This window comes from Caretta caretta, chromosome 8 (assembly GCF_965140235.1).
Source record: "Caretta caretta isolate rCarCar2 chromosome 8, rCarCar1.hap1, whole genome shotgun sequence".
Taxonomy (NCBI): domain Eukaryota; kingdom Metazoa; phylum Chordata; order Testudines; family Cheloniidae; genus Caretta; species Caretta caretta.
The window spans coordinates 289497-309390 of record NC_134213.1 but is presented as its reverse complement, the minus strand read 5'-3'; the positions used below and the strand labels follow the sequence as shown (position 1 = coordinate 309390).

The 19894-nt window shown below is 44.0% G+C and overlaps 1 protein-coding gene across 1 annotated transcript in view; it reads left to right on the top strand.

Moving 5' to 3' along the window:
* The window catches only part of KDM3B (lysine demethylase 3B), a 130517-nt gene that overhangs the window by 17468 nt on the left and 93155 nt on the right, over positions 1-19894 (top strand). Inside the window, exon 2 of the mRNA XM_075131180.1 lies at positions 17722-17889. Within this exon, the coding sequence (XP_074987281.1) occupies positions 17722-17889 (168 nt within the window). The remainder of the gene's footprint in view (positions 1-17721; positions 17890-19894) is intronic.

The following is a 19894-nucleotide window of genomic DNA, read 5'->3' as shown; positions in this document are numbered from 1 at the left end:
CCACAACCTACTTTTAACCCCTCACGATGGCCTTACTGGGGGCCTTGGGACCTGTATACACCACACGCAGTCTGTGATCCCATATGGAAAAGGAATCTCATCAAACCTCCTCCTAGGGATCAACTGGAGTTTCTAAGCCTATGAAGGAGAGGAAGATGAAATGAAACCACTGGTATCAACAGATATTTCTTCTTTCTTTTCCGGTGAGGTGATTGCACCAGTCTCACTGTCTGCTCCAGATGACCATAAACGGTTCCAAGAGCTCCTTGGAAGAGTAGCAAAAAAGCTTCCAAGTCACCTTAGAAGAGGTCCAGGACTCGCAACACAAGCTTTCGGACATCCTACAGGCTACAGGGTTTAGCGGCGCGGAATAGCAATCCCGATCATGAGGTCATATTGGAACTGGCAAGAACTGCAGAGTACACTCCAGCCACTTGTGCCTCTATCCATAAGAGGTTGGAAAAGTGGTACTTTGTCCTGGTTAAAGGAGCAGAGTTGTTGTCCCACCTTACCCTGAACTCCCTAGTCATCCAAGCAGCCACAAAAATATCCAAATAGCAACATCCAAGGGCCACCCCCCGTTGTCTAGGAGGCCAAGCATTTAGATCTCATGAGGGTGAAAGGTATTTACTTCCAGCCTTCAACTGAGAATCTCCAATTCCCAGGCCCTCCTGGCAAAATGATTTTTTTAAAAACTATTCTAAGTTCGTGGACTTTAAAGAACATAAGAATGGCCATACTGGGTCAGACCAAAGGTCCATCCAGCCCACTATCCTGTCTACCAACAGTGGCCAATACCAGGTGCTTCAGAGGGAGTGAACCAAATAGGTAATGATCTAGTGATCTCTCTCTCCTGCCATCCATCTCCACCCTCTGAGAAACAGAGGCAAGGGACACCATTCCTTACCCATCCTGGCTAATAGGCATTAATGGACTTAACCTCCATGAATTTATACAGTTCTCTTTTAAACCATGTTATAGTCCTAGCCTTCACAACCTCCTCAGGCAAGGAGTTCCACAGGTTGACTGTGTGCTGAGTGAAGAACTTGCTTTTATTTGTTTTAAACCTGTTACCCACTAATTTCATTTCGTCCCCTAGTGCTTATATTATGGGAACAAGTAAATAACTTTTCCTTATTCACTTTCTCCACACCATTCATGATTTTATATACTTCTATCATATCCTCCCTTAGTCTCCTCTTTTTCCAAGCTGAAAAGTCCTAGCATCTTTAATCTCTCCTCATATGGGACCCGTTCCAAACCCCTAATCATTTTAGTGGCCCTTTTCTGAATCTTTTCTAATGCCAGTGTATCTTTTTTGAGATGAGGGGACCACATCTGTACGCAGTATTCAAGATGTGGGCATACCATAGATTTATATAAGGGCAATAAGATATTTTCCGTCTTATTCTCTATCCCTTTTTTAATGATTCCCAACATCCCGTTTGCTTTTTTGACTGCTGCTGCACACTGTGTGGACGTCTTCAGAGAACTATCCATGATGACTCCAAGATCTTTCTCCTGATTAGTTGTAGCTAAATTAGCCTCCATCATATTGTATGTATAATTGGGGTTATTTTTTCCAATGTGCATTACTTTACATTTATCCACATTAAATTTCATTTGCCATTTTGTTGCCCAATCACTTAGTTTTGTGAGATCTTTTTGAAGTTCTTCACAGTCTGCTTTGGTCTTGATACTAAACTGCTCAAGATAGTTATCTTCAAACTTTGCCATCTCACTGTTTACCCCTTTCTCCAGATCATTTATGAAGAAGTTGAACAGGATTGGTCCTAGGACTGGCCCTTGGGGAACACTAGTTACCCCTCTCCATTCTGAAAATTTACCATTTATTCCTTCCCTTTGTTCCCTGTCTTTTAACCAGTTCTCAATCCATGAAAGGATCTCCCCTCTTATCCCATGACAACTTAATTTACATAAGAGCCTTTGGTGAGGGACCTTGTCAAAGGCTTTCTGGAAATCTAAGTACACTATGTCCACTGGATTCCCCCTTGTCCACATGTTTGTTTGACCCCTTCAAAGAACTCTAATAGATTGGTAAGACAGATTTCCCTTTACAGAAACCATGTTGACTTTTGTGCAACAATTTGTTCTTCTATGTGTGTGACAATTTTATTCTTTACTGTTGTTTCAACTAATTTGCCCGGTACTGACGTTAGACTTACCGGTCTTTAATTGTCAGGATCACTTCTAGAGCCCTTCTTAAATATTGGCGTTACATTAACTATCTTCCAGTCATTGAGTGCAGTACCTGATTTAAAGGACAGGTTGCAAACCATAGTTAATGGTTCCGCAATTTCACATTTGAGTTCTTTCAGAACTCTTGGGTGAATGCCATCTGGTCCCAGTGACTTGTTACTGTTAAGTTTCTCAATTAATTCCAAAACCACCTCTAGTGTCACTTCTTCAATCTGTGACAATTCCTCAGATTTGTCACCTACAAAAGACGGCTCAGGTTTGGGAATCTCCTTAACGTCCTCAGCCATGAAGACTGAAGCAAAGAATTCATTTAGTTTCTCCGCGATGACTTTATTGTCTTTAAGTGCTCCTTTTGTATGTCGATCGTCCAGGGGCCCCAATGGTTGTTTTGCAGGCTTCCTGCTTCTGATGTACTTAAAAAACATTTTGTTATTACCTCTTGAGTTTTTGGCTAGCTGTTCTTCAAACTCCTTTTTGGCTTTTCTTATTACATTTCTACATTTAATTTGGCAGTGTTTATGCTACTTTCTATTTACCTCACTAGGATTTGACTTCCACTTTTTAAAAGATGCCTTTTTATCTGTCACTGCTTCTTTTACATTGTTGTTAAGCCACGGTGGCGTTTTTACTGTGTTTTTTAATCTGGGGTATACATTTAAGTTGAGCCTCTATTATGGTGTATTTGAAAAGTGTCCATGCAGCTTGCAGGGATTTCACTCTAGTCACTGTACCTTTTAATTTCTGTTTAACTAACCTCCTCATTTTTTGCAGAGTTCCCCTTTCTGAAATTAAATGCCACAGTGTTGGGCTGTTGAGGTGTTCTTTCCACCACAGGAATGTTAAATGTTGTCATTATGGTCACTATTTCCAAGCGGTCCTGTTATAGTTATGTCTTGGATCAGATCCTGTGCTCCACTCAGGACTAGATCGAGAGTTGCCTCTCCCCTTGTGGGTTCCTGTACCAGCTGCTCCAAGAAGCAGTCATTTCAATTATCCCCATATTGACTGGGTACATGTCACCTCAAGACGAAATGCAGAGACAAAATTTCTTGATACTTTAAATCCCCCACTATTATTGAGTTTTTTACTTTGATAGCCTCTCTAATCTCCCTTACGATTTAATCGTCACTATCACTGTCCTGGTCAGGTGGTCGATAATAGATCCCTACTGTTATATTCTTATTCGAGTATGGAATTACTATCCATAGAGATTCTATGGAACATGTTGATTTATTTAAGATTTTTATTTCATTTGATTCTACATTTTTTTCACATATAGTGCCACTTCCGCCCCTGCCGCACGACCTGTTCTGTCCTTCTGATATATTTTGTACCTCAGAATGATTGTTTCCCACTGATTGTCCTCACTCCACCAGGTTTCTGTGATGCCTATTATATCAATATCCTCCTTTAACACGAGGCACTCTAGTTCACCCATCTTATTATTTAGACTTCTAGTATTTGTGTACAAGCACTTCAAAATCTTGTCACTGTTTGTCTGCCCTTTTCTGATGTGTCAGATTCTTTATGTGAATGTTTCTCGTCTGACCTGGCCCATACTTTATCCTCTTTCATCCCCTCCTCCTGACTAAACCCTAGAGAATCTCTATCAATAGACTCTCCTCTAAGAGAAGTCTCTGTCCGATCCAAGTGTGGCTCTGCAGCAATCGGCTTTCCCCCATCTCTTAGTTTAAAAACTGCTTTGCAACCTTTGCAATGTGAAGTGCCAGCAGTCTTGATCCATTTTGGTTCAGGTGGATCCAATCCTTCCTGTATAGGCTCCCCCATCCCAAAAGTTTCTCCAGTTCCTAATAAATCTAAACCCCTCCTCTCTACACCATCTCATCCATACATTGAGACTCTGAAGCTCTGCCTGCCTACCTGGCCCTGCACATGAAACTGGTAGCATTTCTGAGAGTGCCACCTTAAGGGTCCTGGATTTCGGTCTCTTTCCTAGCAGCCTAAATTTGGCCTCCAGGACATCTCTCCTACCCTTCCCTACGTCATTAGTACCTACATGTACCTAGACCACCAGCTCCTCCCCAGCACTACACATAAGTCTGTCTAGATGCCTCGAGAGATCCGCAACCTTTGCACCAGGCAGGCAAGTCACCGTACGGTTCTTCCCGTCATCACAAACCCAGCTATCTATGTTTAGAAGCTCACAGCTTCCAACTGCCGGCCACAGCACACGGTCCTACAGACACAAGCTCAGCACACAGCAAGTAACCCCCAAAGACACACTACAGACAGCGACTTTCCCCAAGGGTCCTATATTTGTTCCTCCTTCACCTAGAGAGCTCCCTCTCGAAACTCCCTGTTAACGGCCCTTGTTCGCAAAGAGAAGAGGATAGGGCCCAATTTTGAGCCTTCATCAGTGAAGGCAGATTGGTGGCAAGAACCTCGCTACAAGCTGTGGTTGACTGTTGAAGCTGCCTTCAAATCCGGTGCCAGGTATAGTGATACACTGGGGATCTTGCCTATTCTCTTTGACACTCCCCAGGGAGGTACCAAACGCTGTTCAGAAGTTGCCTTCTTTTCCATCAGAAGACGGGTGAGTCTTTACGTTTGCTAAAGGACTCCATGGTAACCCTCCATTCCCTGGACCTGTATACACCAGCCCCGAAGAGGAAATACCATAAACAAAACTATAAGCCAAGGCCTTTACAGCAGCCCTTCTTCTACCTACCAGCACTCTTACGAGCCACCCTGCAAATGGCGGAGGTTACAAAAGTCCTGTTACACTGCCCCATCCACCTCTACTGCAGTCACCGAACTTTACCTCCTGACCAAAAGATGCTTTTGATTGGCACTTGAAAGCTGTGAAGCAGTTTGTTGCCATCATCACCCAGCTTCCCAGATCCTCTTTGGTGGACTCCTAGCACAATTTCCCACAAGTGGAGGGTAATAATGGACAAATGGGTGTTGGATATCATCCATTCCGGATATACTATCAGATTTCCATTTCCTATCCCTCTTCAGGGACCTCTCTTACAAAGAATTCCTCCTACAAAAGGGAGCAATAGAGTGAGTACCCCTTCAAAAACAAGGAAGAAGGTTTTACTCCAAATTTTTTCTAGTTCTCAGAGACAGGAGGGTTGAGACCATCCTCATTTTGTGACAATACTATCTTTATTCACAAAATAAAAAGTTCTGCATAGTCACATTGGCATCTATTTTGCCATCCCTAGAAAGATGCATGGTTTATAGCATCTTTTGTATTGAGAGCTTACTTTCACATTGATACTCACCCTTGCTAGAGAAAATACTTCAGATTTGTAGTGGGCCACAACAACTGTCAATACAGGGTACTCCTATTTGGCCTTGCACCCAGTTTTTGTGAAAGTGTTCATTTCTGTAGCAACTGCACACCTCTGGGATGGTTTCATTGTCTTCCTGTATCAGGATGATTGGTTCTCATAGGCAAGACATGTCCAGAAGTCCTAGCATCAGTCTCAGTGCTGCTTCATCTCCTAGCATCCCTGAGTCTCTCTGAATATAGAGAAGTCCACTCTAATTGAGCCAGATTATAAACTTCACAGGAGTGACTGACATAATAAGGGCAAAGATTTATCTACCTATGGACAAGATTCCAAGCCTTAGGCAGATTGATAAATCAGATTTTGTATAACCCTCAACATCGGTCTGGATGTCCCTTGTACTCGTGGGTCACATGGTGTCATGTTTACCTAATGGTGTTTGCCAGACTTCACCTCTTCAGCCTGAAGGCTTGGCTTTGAACAGTATACATACTGTTCAAACAGCATGAACACTAAAGCGACGTCCCTGTCAAGATAAGGACCCACTCTTACCTTGTGGAAGGATCCAGCACGTGTGCCTGCTTGTTCCTTTTCTATCCTCCACACCAACAGAACAATAATCACAGATCCCTCACCGTAACAAAAAGGTGGCTCACATGGACAGTTACAGGTAGGACCCCACAAAATTCACAGTCCATTTTGATAAATTTCACAGCCAGAGGGTTTTAAAATTGGTCAATTTCACGTTCTCAGGTGTTGTAACTGTGGGGTTCCCAACACAATAGGTACCTGAAAATGGGTCTGATTTCCCCCGCCCAGAGCTGCCATGCAAGGGAAGGACCTGTCCTGTCCCTCCCTAGCCCGGCAGAGACTTGCACCTAGGAGCCCCCTGGCTGGGGTGCTCCCAGGAACAAGGGGAGATCAGATTTCACGGGAAAGGGCTTATTTCACGGTCCATGACACTTTTTTCACGGCTGTGAAATTGGTAGGGGCCCCCATGGCACTTGGAAGCCCCAGAAAACCATTGGCCTCACAAACTTCTGGGAACTCAAAGCAGTCTGAGAAGCATGCAGGGCATTCTTTCCACTAATCCAATCTCACCATGTTCTCATAAAGCAGACAATGTGACACACATTCTACATGAATAAAGAGGGAGGTGTGAGGTGCAAGTGGTCTTCTCGTCTATCCTCCCCGTGGAAGGAAAAGGCCTGGGTAGAGACCGTCAAATCGTGGAAGTCAACGAATGGCTACGCAGGTGGTGTTGGAGAGAAGGCTTTGGATTCTTTGACCATGGGATGGTGTTCCAAGAAGGAGTGCTAGCCAGAGACGGGCTCCACCTAACGAAGAGAGGGAAGAGCATCTTTGCATGCAGGCTGGTTAACCTAGTGAGGAGTGCTTTAAACTAGATTCACCGGGGGAAGGAGACCAAAGCCCTGAGGTAAGTGGGGAAGTGGGATACTGGGAGGAAGCACGAGCAGGAGAGCGCGAGAGGGGAGGGCTCCTGCCTCATACTGAGAAAGAGGGACGATCAGCGAGTTATTTCAAGTGCCTATACACAAAGGCAAGAAGCCTGGGAAACAAGCAGGGAGAACTGGAAGTCCTGGCACAGTCAAGGAATGGAAAAACAGAGACTTGGTGGGATAACTCACATGACTGGAGTACTGTCATGGATGGATATAAACTGTTCAGGAAGGACAGGCAGGGCAGAAAAGGTGGGGGGAGTTGCCCTGTATGTAAGGGAGCAGTATGACTGCTCAGAGCTCAAGTATGAAACTGCAGAAAAACCTGAGTGTCTCTGGATTAAGTTTAGAAGTGTGAGCAACAAGGGTGATGTTGTGGTGGGAGTCTGCTATAGACCACCGGCCCGGGGGGATGAAGTGGATGAGGCTTTCTTCCGGCAACTGACAGAAGTGACTAGATCACATGCCCTGGTTCTCATGGGAGATGTCAATCACCCTGATATCTGCTGGGAGAGCAATACAGCGGTGCACAGACAATCCAGGAAGTTTTTGCAAAGGGCAGGGGACAATTTTGTGGTGCAAGTGCTGGAGGAACCAACTAGGAGCAGAGCTCTTCTTGACCTGCTGCTCACAAACCGGGAAGAATTAGTAGGGGAAGCAAAAGTGGATGGGAATCTGGGAGGCAGTGACCATGAGATGGTCGAGTTCAGGATCCTGACACAAGGAAGAAAGGAGAGCTGCAGAATACGGACCCTGGACTTCAGAAAAGTAGACTTTGACTCCCTCCAGGAACTGATGGGCAGGATCCCCTGGGAGAATAACATGAGGGGGAAAGGAGTCCAGGAGAGCTGGCTGTATTTTAAAGAATCCTTATTGAGGTTACAGGGACAAACCATCCCGATGTGTAGAAAGAATAGTAAATATGGCAGGCAACCAGCTTGGCTTAACAGTGAAATCCTTGCTGATCTTAAACACAAAAAAGAAGCTTACAAGAAGTGGCAGATTGGACAAATGACCAGGGATGAGTATAAAAATATTGCTCGGGCATGCAGGAGTGAAATCAGGAAGGCCAAATCACACCTGGAGTTGCAGCTAGCAAGAGATGTTAAGAGTAATAAGAAGGGTTTCTTCAGGTATGTTAGCAACAAGAAGAAAGTCAAGGAAAGTGTGGGCCCCTTACTGAACGAGGGAGGCAACCTAGTGACAGAGGATGTAGAAAAAGCTAATGTACTCAATGCTTTCTTTGCCTCTGTCTTCACGACCAAGGTCAGCTCCCAGACTACTGCACTGGGCAGCACAGCATGGGGAGGAGGTGACCAGCCCTCTATGGAGAAAGAGGTGGTTAGAGACTATTTAGAAAAGCTAGATGAGCACAAGTCCATGGGGCCGGACAAGTTGCATCCAAGAGTGCTAAAGCAGTTGGCGGCTGTGATTGCAGAGCCATTGGCCGTTACCTTTGAAAACTCTTGGCGACCGGGGGAAGTCCCGGACGACTGGAAAAAGGCTAATGTAGTTCCCATCTTTAAAAAAGGGAAGAAGGAGGACCCTGGGAACTACAGGACAGTCAGCCTCACCTCAGTCCCTGGAAAAATCATGGAGCAGGTCCTCAAGGAATCAATTCTGAAGCCCTTAGAGGAGAGGAAAGTGATCAGGAACAGTCAGCATGGTTTCACCAAGGGCAAGTCATGCCTGACTAATCTAATTGCCTTCTATGACGAGATAACTGGCTCTATGGATGAGGGGAAAGCGGTGGACATGTTGTTCCTTGACTTTAGCAAAGCTTTTGACACGGTCTCCCACAGTATTCTTGCCAGCAAGTTAAAGAAGTATGGGCTGAATGAATGGACTATAAGGTGGGTAGAAAGTTGGCTAGATTGTCGGGCTCAATAGGTAGTGATCAATGGCTCCATGTCTAGTTGGCAGCCGGTATCAAGTGGAGTGCCCCAGGGGTCGGTCCTGGGGCCGGTTTTGTTCAATATCTTTATAAATGATCTGGAGAATGGTGTGGATTGCACCCTCAGCAAGTTTGCAGATGACACTAAACTGGGAGGAGAGGTAGATACGCAGGAGGATAGGATACAGAGGGCCCTAAACAAATTAGAGGATTGGGACAAAAGAAATCTGATGAGGGTGAACAAGGCCAAGTGCAGAGTCCTGCACTTAAGACGGAAGAATCCCATGCACAGCTACAGACTAGGGACCGAATGGCTCCGGCAGCAGTTCTGCAGAAAACGACCTAGGGGTTACAATGGACGAGAAGCTGGATATGAGTCAACAGTGTGCTTTTGTTGCCAAGAAGGCCAATGTCATTTTGGGATGTATAGGTAGGGGCATTGCCAGCAGATTGAGGGACGTGATCGTTCCCCTCTATTCGACATTGGTGAGGCCTCATCTGGAGTACTGTGGCCAGTTTTGGGCCCCACACTACAAGAAGGATGTTGAAAAATTGGAGAGCGCCCAGCGAAGGGCAACAAAAATGATTAGGGGTCTGGAACACATGATTTATGAGGAGAGACTGAGGGAACTGGGATTGTTTAGTCTGCAGAAGAGAAGAATGAGGGGGGATTTGATAGCTGCTTTCAACTACCTGAGAGGTGGTTCCAAAGAGGATGGATCTAGACTGTTCTCGGTGGTAGTGATGACAGAACGAGGAGTAATAGTCTGAAGTTGCAGTGGGGGAGGTTTAGGTTGGATATTAGGAAAAACTTTTTCACTAGGAGGGTGGTGAAGCATTGGAATGCGTTGCCTAGGGAGGTGGTGGAATCTCCTTCCTTAGAGATTTTTAAGGTCAGGCTTGACAAAGCCTGGGAGCCGCGATTACCTGTGGCGGCCAGTACGTCCCTTGGCCCGCGCCGCTTCCAGCATCTCCCATTGGCTTGGAGCAGCGAACCGCAGCCACTGGGAGCTGCGACTGGCCGAACCTGCGGATGGTAAACAAACCAGCCCGGCCCGCCAGGGGCTTTCCCCGCACAAGCGGCAGAACAAGTTTGGGAACCACTGGTCTAAGCAAACATCACACTCATACAACGTACAGTTATAAGCAAAGATCAGGTACTTACAACAGGAGTAGGCTCAGGATGCTGAAATCCATGTTGGCCGTCTCCAACATGGACAGACAGACACACTAGTAATGAACTCTTTAAAAGGTTACCTTTTTACACTTAACAAACAAGTCATGTAATTGCCAGTTGCTGACTTTAACTAAGAACCAGTTTTGGGTGGCTTGGAGTTGACCCTTTTTCTTAGGCCTGAAGTAGACAAAATTTATCACGGGGCCTCTTTCGTAAGATAACATTGGTATGTTAAAGGTTCATTACAGAACAACTTTTAACCAGTTTGTAACCATCTTCTATAATTTAAAGGCTTTTTTCAAGGACTTTTCCTCCTGTCTTATTATTTACCTTTCAGGTTCAGTTTTTCCAATTAAGCCATATTCTTTCAAGGCCTTCCCAACACTAACAACAAAACTTGCTCTTCATGTGACTTACACCTCTTTTTCTTTTAACTAACTTATCCTACAGAACAGCACGCTACTCTGGGAGCATACAGGGGACAGGTGCCTTTTTATAGATTGAGTAAGGGTCAGGAAGAAAAGATTTTAGTGCACTGTGGAATTGGAAGTGCAGAACTGCTGAAAATTGAGTCCTGGTACAGGCCTCATAACCTATTCCACACTGCAAATGCACAGTTACAGGGGTGTGCTATACCCTTAAGTGTCCACTTATCCACATGCCTCAGGTACTTAGGGCTACTCATCCTCTGCTTGTTTTCAGAAGTATGCTTCTAGGGTTTCCGTTTGGATAACGGGGTTTATGGCACAAATCCATGCATTGACATATTTATAGGCGCTAGTGTAGACATACCTTAATTGACTTGATCAGGGTTGTGCAGGAAGCCTGTGAAGGCAGGAAATGGAATTGGTGTCTCTGGCTAGCCTCTAACCATTGGGCCATCCTTCATTTCAACAGGTAACATTTCAGACAGTTACATAATTAAGGTGATACAAATGACATTTCTAAAATTGAGCGTTTTTCCCTTTTGCATTTTATATAAAGACTTGAAATGTAAAGTTTTTTCTGCTTGTTTTACCTTCGGTTGCATTTACATTAGACCTTTTGAAGAGCACCGACAGGCCACCAGTGATTTTTCTACCATATGATCATGGTTGTACCATGTCTAGATTTATTTATTTAGCATGTGCATAGTCTTCTAGCCAAGCGATGGCCTCTTCAGTGGCGTGATGCTAGGCCACTGCTGAACCTAGTCAGCAGGCTTTCGACAATGTGCGTCATTGTCTGTGTTGCACCACAGCTGCACAAAAGGCTGTCTCAAAGGCCCCAGCAATACTGGTTGGCTGTACAGAGACCTTGCCCGGTCCAGAACCTGTTCAACAGGGCTCATTGGCGCCAGGGCAGATCAAAACCAGGCAGGCAAATTGTGGAGTTGGCGACAAGGGACTAGTTGGGGATTATAACTGATATCCATTCATCTCGCCAGAGAGTTTCTGCCCTCTCATCCTGGTGTGGTGGATGAGACCATAATGGGCGACGTAATGCAAACGTGCAGCTGGTGGTTTAAAAAGGTCATTGTGCAGTGGCAGGCTTGAGTTGGCGAGTACTTTCTCCAGTAACTTGCCAGTGGCAACCTCTCTTCTGTTATGAGGAAGAGCAATATTGCTCAGAACTGGGAGCCATGGGAGTGGTGTCGGACGCAGGTGCTGGAGATGATACCCATGGTGGCATGTAACTGCGTATCCACCAGTTTGGTGTGTGATCGGCTCCATACTGATGTGCAGTACTCCGCCACCAAATACGAGGTGGCAAGCGCTGACGTCCGCAGAGTTGGAGCACGAACACCCCATGACGAACCTGCCAGTTTGCTAAGAAGATTGTTGCGCGTCTTATCTTTAGCTGCTGCCTTTGTCAGGTGGGCATGGTAACTCAGTGTGCAGTCTAAGGTCACTCCTAGATAGACCGGTTCTACTTCATGCTTCACCATCTGACCACTCAGATAAACATTCAGTTCTCGGGTTGCGCTGGCATGATGAAGATGAAACAAACTGGAGTCTGTTTTTATGATGCTTGGCTGGAGGCGCCAAGTCTTACAGTAGTCAGCTAACTTTGTCATGTCCCAGTGGCATCTAGCTTGTGGACCATCTGGGCCTGGGTACTGCAACAGATGATGTTTGCGTTAATGAACTTTCATGACTCCGCTGTTGGCAGGTCACTGATGTAAAGATTGAACAGAGTTGGCAAAAGAACAGAGCCCTGGGGTAACCCATTGCTCTGTCGTCTCCAAGTACTCGTCTAGATGATATGGTATAAAACCAGGTTTCAGAGTAACAGCCGTGTTAGTCTGTATTCGCAAAAAGAAAAGGAGTACTTGTGGCACCTTAGAGACTAACCAATTTATTTGAGCATGAGCTTTCGTGAGCTACAGCTCACTTCATCGGATGCATACCGTTTCCACGCTGTAGCTCACGAAAGCTCATGCTCAAATAAATTGGTTAGTCTCTAAGGTGCCACAAGTACTCCTTTTGGTATAAAACCAGTTTATCTGTTTGGCGTCTTGTTTACATGTGTGCTCCTATTGCTGCTGTATGTGGAGATGAATAACTGGTGGGAAACTGTGGTGTGTGTGTGGAGGGGTAAACCTACTGTAGACAAGGCCGTAGTCTTCCATGGTATATGAGAACAGAATGCTAATGTAAGTAACCAGCTGAAAAAGAACTCGTCTTTTACCCAGGCCTTCCAGGCTGCCTTCATATATCACTGTAAGGGACTGCGGAAGACTTTATGGCCTAGCTAGGGAACTTCCGCTTTCTCGAGGCCGCCCGGTCACTGTAGGACATGGAGAACCAACTCTAACCGGTTTCGGCCAGTTCTATCTGCCCTGTGCAGGCAGTGGAAAGCCCCTGTTGGAAAGTACCTTATTATATATTCATGAGCTGCTTTTGTGTACTGCTTATTAGGGCTCGCTGTTTACCCCTTCGTCGGACTCCGTCCCAGGCAAAGCTCCGGTGTGCTGGGTTTTCCGCCTCTGTGACAGCAACGCTTGGAGTCCCCGTTGCGGATGTGTCACTAACCTTCAATAAAGCCAATAACTCGCTGCTTAGCTGCGTGTGGGTCTTGTTTTTCAGAGTACCTCTGCCGGCCTGCGGTGCTTCAAACACGTTGGCCCAGAACAATCACAAAGATGCAAAAAAGGGGCACAAGCTCAATTTTAGTTCTTTAATGGCTCTTTAGTGTTCCCCGTTAGTTGCAATAAACTAAACAAAGGGTTATACAGGTTTGTCCATCAGGCTGTCTCTACACTGCAAAAATTGTGTACCCCATAATCCTTGGTAGAATAAGCTTTATTAGAAACTGTTTAGTGTGGATAGAGCCTAAGGGAGACTTATTCCATAGGGTGGGGAATTCAGGAACTTGAGCAAGTCTTTGCTTGACTCCCTCCAAGCAGCAGCAGTGGATTTCTGTAGTTTGCTAAGGATTTGTGTACACTAGGCACTTTCCACAAAATTTCCCAGTACCAGCAATCGGGTAGTATAAACAAGACACCACTGGCGGTGGTATACCTGCTCTGCTCAGAGTTACAGTGTAAAAATGCTACTGGCAGCAGGAGTCCTTGTCTAGACTAGTAACCCCATCAGTGGTAGAAATGGTGAGAAACTTTGGGAGAATAAAGGCTAATGTAGTCAAGGCCTTAGCATATTTAATATTTTTCTCCTTCCAACTCAGAACTGAAGACAGGAGATCTAAGTGTCTTAAAAACCTCTGAAAACATTTTTGAAATATATATTTGAATAAGTCAAGAGTCCAGATGTAATAAATATTCAAATTAAGGTGTGTGTGCGGGGTGGGGAACACCACCCAAAACTTCTCAATTATTATAGCACCCTCACAATGGCTTCTTGATATTCCAGCATGTGTGGTATGTTGCTGCCTTTCACCTCTCACATACAAAGAGCATATTATGTTTGTTCTCAGATCGTCTTGCCCTTGTCTTTCTTTCTCTCCTCTCTTTGCCTTGCAAAAGCCTCCTCTTCTCTTTGCACAATCTCCATGTCATTGGCATCTGCTTCCTTCTTTGCAGCTCTTGCTGTCTTGAACAGCCTCCATGTGAATCTGCGTTATACATCACTTTGCAAATAGTCTGAAAATATGATTATTGGTGTGTGTGTGTGTGTGTGTGTGTGTATCTTTGTTATATCCACACATAGCAATCAATCCACAAAAGTATTTCAGGCAGTCTTTACAAGTCATTCTCCATCTTATGCATACTCAATGCCCGCCATTTGGGACAAAATAAAGAATTTATTTTCTATGCTTTGAATGTGGACACTTGAGAGCACAACCTGTTGGCCTCAGGCTGGTTAGCTTCCTCTTCGTTGTGCTCCACTGTTTGGAATGGTAGCCTCTGCCATCTCTTCCTTGCATGATTGGCCTTGGAGAAGATTGCTAGCAGATCTTCATGAGAAAAATAATATGATACTGGTTCAGAACCAAAAGTTGTGTGGTTCTCTATAGTTACATACAAAAACTGTACGGGCTGTGCACATGTATAAATTAAATATCCAAAGATGAAGAAAAAAGGGAAGAGGGGAAAACACTGAGAAAGTGTCAGAAATAGCAACTATTCCCACCGCTCTTTCAGTAGCTCATAAATTCTTGAAACTTTTTTCACCTTCTGAGCTAGAATTTTCCAGCCTTGATCTCCACCAGAGAAATGATTTTTCTAAAAAATATTTACAAAATTCAGTTTTCTGAAAATGATGGTGGGTGGGGGAGAGAATGTACAATGGGAAAAATTATTTTGGCAACCTTTAACAGCCCTTCTTCTAAAGTAGAAATTTGGCAGGGTGAAAATTCTTGTAGAGTAGAAGTGCCATTCAGTATTCCAGTGAAAACTGGCTTTAATAAGTTGAATTGAGGAAGGTAGCTTGCACGCACACATCACTCTGACTAATATCTGTGTCCTAAATAAAAGGGCTGCCTATATATGCATAGTTAACTGTAGTGATGTAGAATTCTTAGGTTCTAAGAGGGTCTAGGAATTCTTCAGAAGAGCACCTACAAATATTTCTCCTGTGAAACTCAGGAGCTTTTTTGGTATGAGGCGTGGGAAGTGTGGGTGATCTCCAACTTCTGTCCTTTGTTGGTGGCCCTCAGTTATATTTTGTTAATTAGTAAAAGTCTTTGATTGTAATATACAACATACCATTGATGTTTTACACTCACAGAAGCATTCTTCCATCAACCTAGCTTGGAAGGGTTGTGGTGTTACTGTGCAGATGGAAAAATCCCCTCCATTGACATAAGCTGTGTCTGCACTAGGGGTATGGCGCCTTAGCTATGCTCGTATAGTCCCTGTAGTGTAGACATACCCAAAAGCTTGGAATGCAGCAGCATTAGTGTTTGATTTTGAGAAGGTGTGACGTTATTGACATGAACTGTGACTGTATAGATCATTGTTGCAACCAGGGTCCTTTGGTTGTACCAGGTCTTGTACAGAGGAGGTCAAGTGGGGTGTCTATGGGAAAGGTTATAGTTTGCTGGTTATGATTATGCTGTCTGTATGTGTGTATCATTTTTATATTTCAAGTTATGAATATTGGCTATGTACTTGTATCTCAGTGTTTGATTCTAAGTAGCCTCAGTGAAGCATTTGGTCAGCTTTTCGAGAAAGGACTATTCTGAACAAGTGCCCAATCAAGAAATACTTAACTGACAATGGACTTTGGGAGACGCCAATCCACATCTGAGCTTTCCTGGGAACATTCAAACTGACATGTAAACAATGATGTCTGCCTGAAAAGAACTGAGTCATGCATGGACATGTGACTCCAAACTCCATCTTGCTGCTGTGATTTTCCACAGTAAGAACAAAGGGGTGTCCTTCCACATTGGAGAGGATATAAAAAGCCCTGGAAATCCCTCCATTTTGTCTTTAATCCTGCTTCTTACCTTTGGAGGAACTTTGCTAGAAACAGAAGCTCTGAACAAAGGACTGAATGACCCATCCAGGCTGTGGATGTACTCCAGAGACTTGATTTGAACCTGCAGTTTATTCCATCACTGCTACAAGCCTGAACTAAGAACTTTGCCATTACTGTATGTAATTGATTCCATTTAACCAATTTTAGCTCTCATCTATGTTTTTCTTTTTATGAATAAACCTTTAGATTCTAAAGGATTGACAACAGCGTGATTTGTTGGTAAAATCTGAGTTGTATATTGACCTGGGTCTGGGGCTTGGTCCTTGGGATCGGGAGATCCTTTTTTCTTTTACTGGCGTATTGGTTTTCATAACCAGTCATCCCCATAAGGAGCGGTGCTGATGGTGATACAAGGGAACTGGCGTATCTGAGGGAATTGCTTGTATGACTTCTGGTTAGCCAGTCGGGTAAAACCAAAGTCCTCTCTGTTTGGCTGGTTTGGTGTGCCTTAGTAATAAAGGAAACCCAGCCTTGGGCCATTAACTGCCCTGCTCTAAGCAACTTGTCCTGAATTGATACTCTCAGTTGTGTCCCGCTAGAGGCCGCTTCGTTACAGAAGGCAGTATCCTTTTAGTGGTTAGATTAGGGACTGAGACTCCTGGATTCTGTTCCTGTCTTCACCACTCATTGTGTAACTTCAGACTAGTCACTTCAGTGTCTCTGTACTTCCAATTACCAGGCTGAAAAACAGGGATGCTACCTGAGAGGTTGAGGGTTAATATGTTAAAGTGCACTGCAATTGTATTGTAGAGGAGATTTAATATATTACAAAGTTTCTAGTGAGTAAATAAATCTGGGTAATCCCAAACACTGACAGAAGTGTGTGCCTATATTTTAGAGAATGGAATAGCAGTGCCCACCCAATGTAAGAGGAGAACTTCTTGTTTAGAGTGTGCTCTATGGATATGATGAATAGCAGTTGTAACAATTTATCATAACTGTCGGGCCAATCTGTTGGAAATTTAGAATGGGAGGGTAGGATTGAAAGCAGTTTAAAATCCTTATCTTTGATTAAAAGTCTAGAAAACATGACCTATGAGGGAAGATTGAAAACACTAGGTTTGTTATGTCCCCTCTCAGTCTTCTCTTCCCCAGACTAAACAGTTTTCGGGTACATAAAGGTTGTAACAAGGAGGAGAGAGAAAAATTGTTTTTCTTAACCTCTGAGGGTAGGACAAGAAGCAATGGGCTTAAATTGCAGGAAGGGCAGTTTAGGTTAGACATTAGGAAAAACTTCCTAACTGTCAGAGTGGTTAAGCACTGGAATAAATTGCCTAGGGAGGTTGTGGAATCTGTGTCATTGGGGATTTTTAAGAGCAGGTTAGACATACACCTGTCAGGGATGCTCTAGATAATACTTAGTCCTGCCGTGAGTTCAGGGGACTGAACTAGATGTCCTCTCAAGGTCCCTTCCAGTTTTATGATCTTTGAGAGGCCTGTTTGGAGTGTGTTACTTCCACCTGGATATTTGGAGTAAAGGGGCAACTGGAACATGTCTTCCATCTCTCATGGAAAGATACAATACCTGAAATTGGTGTATTTTGGTGTGGGGGAGAACAAGGAAATGAACTCTTTCCAGTTTTCTGTAGTTACTATGCACTTCTCTGATTTCTGTTCGGTAATGTGTGTGGTAGCTATGCAGACACAACAATCTAGTATTGATATGAAGCATGTGTCCTCAAGTTATACTAATTTTCCTGACTAAAGTTGAAGTCTTTACCCATGTGGGTTTGTGGGATTTCCACCCACCTATGGTGTCTGAAACATGTTAAATATGTTTTCGTAGATCTTTGTGGAGTTTGATGGCTGCAACTGGAATCAACATGCCTGGGTGAAAGTTCATGCTGAAGAGGTCATAGTGTTGCTGCTGGAAGGGTCACTGGTATGGGCTCCTCGAAGTGATCCAGTTCTGCTTCAGGGAACTCAGGTCTCACTTGCACAGTGGCCTGCACTGGTAAGTATTTGGCCAGAACAGTGACACTATGTAGGGAAGTCATTTCATAACTGAGATTGTGGCTAGCTTTGCTATAAACCTTTTGTTGCAAAGCTGCCTCTTAACATTGCCAAAACTAAGCTTCCTGAAATTTCTAGAAGCTATAATCCAGAAAAAAATGTGGGAGCTGGGAAAGGTGCAGAGGGGATTTGGACAAGATCTTTGTAAACTTTGAAGTTGAGAACATCTGGGTTTTTCACTCCCCCTCTCTCCCCTTGAAACGATCTAATTTTTTTAAACATCTTAGGGCTTGTCTACACTTAAAATGCTACAACTGCAGCTGCACCACTGTAGCACTTCAAAGTAGACACTATCTACACTGTCTGGAGGGGTTCTCCCGTTGGCATAAGTAATCTTTCTCCCCAAGTAGCTAGGTTGATGGAAGAATTCTTCTGTTGACCTAGCGCTCTCTACACAGGGACTTATGTTGGCTTAACTATGCCACTCAGGGATGTGGATTTTTCACACCTGAGTGACGTAGTTATGTCGACATAATGTTTTTGTGTAGACAAGGCCTTAGCTTAGCTCATTTATTATGAGGTGCCTGATAAGAATTTTTTTCAAACCTCTGAACCCTCTTGGCTTTATAGAATCTACAGAGTTCCTGGAAAACATCATAAAAGATTTTCTCGTGGGCCTGGTCAATACTTAAGTGAGGTCAATGTAGCTAGTGCTGTCAGTGAAAAATTCAGTCCTCAGTTCTAAAGCTATGCTGACCTAATGCCAGGTGTAGATGCAGCTAAATTGATGGGAAAATTCTTCAGTCTACCTAGCTGCTCCCACTCAGGGGTGGATTACTTACAACAGTTGAAAAACCCCTTCTGTTGATGTGGGAAATGTCTTCTCTACAGTGGCATAGCAGCAACGCTGTAGCTGTGGCTGTAGTCTGTGACTGAGATTCTTGCAGAGTCTGCAAATGCCCCCTGGGATACTTAGCCTGTGTGGCTTACATTCCTCATCATTACATTCCTTACATCTGATGAAGTGAGCTGTAGCTCACGAAAGCTCATGCTCAAATAAATTGGTTAGTCTCTAAGGTGCCACAAGTACTCCTTTTCTTTTTGCGAATACAGACTAACACGGCTGTTACTCTGAATTCCTCAAGAGAGCTTTTGAGACAAGAGACAGTAATGTCTGGCAGAACAACTAACAGCGTATTCATAACTTGTGGACTGTAGTGCTTTCTGAGGCAGTTAAATGTTTAAGCGCTACAGGATCTAATGCTGTGTCTAGACTCGGAGGGGGCGGGGGAGAGAAAAGGGGCGTGTTGTTTTAACCTTATTAATACTTGTTACCTAGCATAATTTGAGATATCACTTAGCACCTAGTATAGACAGTTTCACACTTTTAGAACAGTTAGCCAATCTCTCCCTAGGTTAATTTTTGTGTGTGAATTTTGCTTTTTTAATAATTAGATTTCATACATGAACAAGAAACAGAGCAGTGCAAAGCCTCTATAGCTCACTAACTGAATCTGACTCTTAATTTGCAATTAACTTATTGGTTTAGTTATCTTGGATACAGGGTAACTTTTTTTTAACATTTTAAAATTATTTTTTTAAATACTATATAGGCAAATTTACCAAATTAAACTTCTGAGAAATAAAACTGGCATTTGGCTATTGATGAAAAGATTATTAGTAATTCTTAAGGCTATGGGGGTCCCCCATATCTGGACACCAACCTGTAGAAGGTCCCCAGTAAGCCCAGGATCCTTAGATTCAAGATCTGCTGGCCTGCTCCCAGGCTTGCTTGGTCAGCGAGGACCACAATATGTGCCTCTGTTGCCTTGGTGAAGCTCATATACCCTCCAAGTGCAATATCTGCCAGACCTTTCCTAGATGAACCTGTCAAGCCCATGAATTCAGCTTAAAATATTCCTCAGGGACCATGCAATGAGCCTACAGTCCATTCCTGACCTGTCAGACCCCTCTGTGCATTGGCCAGAGACACCAAGAAGTACCTC